The 2,749-nt window shown below is 40.6% G+C and overlaps 1 protein-coding gene across 1 annotated transcript in view; it reads right to left on the minus strand.

Annotated features, from left to right (window-relative positions):
- henmt1 (HEN methyltransferase 1) overlaps positions 1-2,749 on the minus strand; it is an 8,428-nt gene that overhangs the window by 2,644 nt on the left and 3,035 nt on the right. Inside the window, exons 3-8 of the mRNA XM_005923899.3 lie at positions 2,199-2,333; positions 1,884-2,066; positions 1,590-1,776; positions 634-796; positions 447-531; positions 180-337 (exon numbers count right to left, since the gene is read on the minus strand). Coding sequence (XP_005923961.1) covers positions 180-337; positions 447-531; positions 634-796; positions 1,590-1,776; positions 1,884-2,066; positions 2,199-2,333 — 911 coding nt within the window. The remainder of the gene's footprint in view (positions 1-179; positions 338-446; positions 532-633; positions 797-1,589; positions 1,777-1,883; positions 2,067-2,198; positions 2,334-2,749) is intronic.

Consider the following 2,749-nt stretch of genomic DNA (forward strand, 5'->3'; position numbering starts at 1 on the left):
TTTAAAAAACAGTTTTGTTGATTAAAAAACACTATATCGGATTCATATCGGTATCGGCAGATATCCAAATTTATGATATCGGTATCGGTATCGGACATAAAAAAGTGGTATCGTGCCATCTCTACTAAAAACCACTTCAAACGTTTAGTGAAGCACAAAGAAAATGAATCAAACAATACCTTGTTCCCAGTGATTTATTAGCACAGCAGAGCTATCCTGGCTCAGTTTAATGTTCGGCTCATCCATCAGCAGATGTTTGAGATTACCAAGGCTTCCACTTAGCACACTGACTTTAGGACAGCAGGACCACAGCACATCCAGTGGTACAGCCACAATCCTATTAGTACACACAAAAAGGTCAATAAAGAAAAACTCATAAAATAAAACGCTGGGAGATGCTGCCTCTCCTTAATACCACATACTGGCATCCTCCTGAGGAAGCTCACCTGCACGATGTACAGGACCCCTGTTTTTCAGCACTGTCTGATGCACCACTCCATTCCATTAAATCTTTCATCTCCTCTGCACATGCTGTAGGTATACAGTTTGGTGCATTTTAAACAAACGTGTTTAAATAAGATGATAAAACAATGCTTTTCACCCTGTCTGCTTCATCTGACAGGAATTCCTCACCTCCTCCCTCAGTTTGACACAGTGCAACTGCATCACATATCCCGTCGGCCTGTTCCTCCATCCATCTATTCTTTAGTTTTTCTGCCCCGTACAGCACTTCACTCACCAGAACCCTGCGCAAGATGTTGTTGTCACACAGGCTGGGGTAGTTTACTTTGTAAAGCTGACAGAGCAGAGGAAAAAAGCACAGGTCAAAAGTCAAAGGAGGCAGACAGCATCACAGAAACCTGTATGAAACAGAAACCTGGGGAAGCATATATTCAGGATAAAAGCTCTAATGCTGTTGATTAATACCACAAAGTTATTATTAGAGAGGTATAGAAATGTAATTTTTGCTTAATAACTATTAATCACGCTGGTGTTACAAGTATGTCCAGCTGTTTGCAATTTTAAGCAGCCACCAGCAGAGGGCGGTAAATACTGTCATTTCATACCAGTTTAAAAGCAATCTACTGCATCATCAAATATTGCTTTTACCTCTGGTTTGCTAGGTGTATTCAAATCACTGGAATGACTAATTAATAAAAACTGATGAGGAAGTAACTAATGTGCATTCATCAAATATTTTCACATGTACATTTTCATCAAAAATGCAAATAAAAAAAAGATCTATGTATCTATCCATCCATCCCTCCCTTCTGGCATGACCCAGAAAACACAGAGGATGTTTCAGTAGACAAATAAGTTAGAGGACAATGGGAGACAAGGCTTAAAAAGACTTGACAGGACTGAAGACATGGGTTACAGCTGTTTCCTGTTTACCAGATGGCAGTATGAATCGATGATCACATAAATCAAAAAGACCAGCTGCAGCAGCTAATAATATTAATAGTGCATAATTCCAATAGTAGCAGCTCAGGAAATGCTAGTGAAAACACAAATACCACTAATGCTTTTTGTTTGTACTACAGAAATAATTAGCTTTTTCATTTGTACTAATATTGAAATATACTTACCAATGTATATGGAAACAAATCCTCTGCATCGTTGACGAGCAACGTCTTGCAGCAATCTCTCCCCCCGAGCTGGTAAAACACACCGATCTGGGTACAGAACCCAACTGCCTCCTGTTGGCCCTGTGGGGCTTTTCCAACACCAGTGAACTCCACCTCATAGCCGTAGTCCAAACACACCTTCATAGCCCTGAGAAGGGATGCAGTTTAAATTTGTGTTGTATGCTCAGTAGGGGATAGGTTCCTACAGTGTTTCAGGATGAATTTATTTGCATGACTTAAAAAAAGTTAATGTACCAGGATCTAAACTCTGCTCTGGTCCATTCAAATTTGTGGTCGCTGTGCCTGTAACAGGACACTCCAGGCATGAAGATGTTGAACTCAGAGTTTGGGGTGCTGATGATGACCATCTTTGGGGTCATGTAACCAAATACCACCTCAGAGAAGAGCTCCACATCAGCAGGAGTGAGGTGCTCAATGCTGCACACACAGACAGATAGAAAACACAGTTACAAGAAGCAGCACAGAGTGACGAGCATAAAAGCAAAGAAAGAAAAAACATTTGTAATGATGAACAGAACGCAAAAGAGTGAGGAGAATGCAGCAGCTTACAGCTCTATACTGGTGACCAGATCAAATCCTTTGAAGCGGGCGTCTTTTTGGGTCACTGAGCCCTGGTACAGCTCAACGCACAGCTGATCGTAACTTGGCTCCAGGTAGTCAGTTGATATAGGAGCTAATCCATGCCTAAAGAAACATTCAAGCAGAGCCTGCACATTACTGTGCTGCCTGGTGCTTTCATCTTTATTGAAGACAATAATCAGAGCAAGACTTTAAGATCATTTTAAATTACATTACTTTCAACCAGTTTTTAAAGTTAAACTTAACTGGTCTCCCGTCTCAGAGGCGGGGTTTTTTTTGTTGTTGTTTTAATCATTCCAATCTTTATGACCGTCACTTGATTTGTTCTCACTGATGTCACACTGTTTTCCATTTCTGCTTTAATTAGTGTTTTTTAAATGTTCTGAGGTCCCAGAGGACTCAGTCAAAAGGAAGCAGATGGAAGCAGATGGAAGCAGACAATGTCAGCGAATGCTGAATGTTGACTGGGCCAGAATAGAGAAGATTTTCTTATACAGGGAGTGCAGAATTATTAGGCAAAT

Source organism: Haplochromis burtoni, unplaced genomic scaffold (genome assembly GCF_018398535.1).
Source record: "Haplochromis burtoni strain Fernald_Lab_line unplaced genomic scaffold, NCSU_Asbu1 Contig_53, whole genome shotgun sequence".
NCBI classification, from domain to species: Eukaryota; Metazoa; Chordata; class Actinopteri; order Cichliformes; family Cichlidae; genus Haplochromis; species Haplochromis burtoni.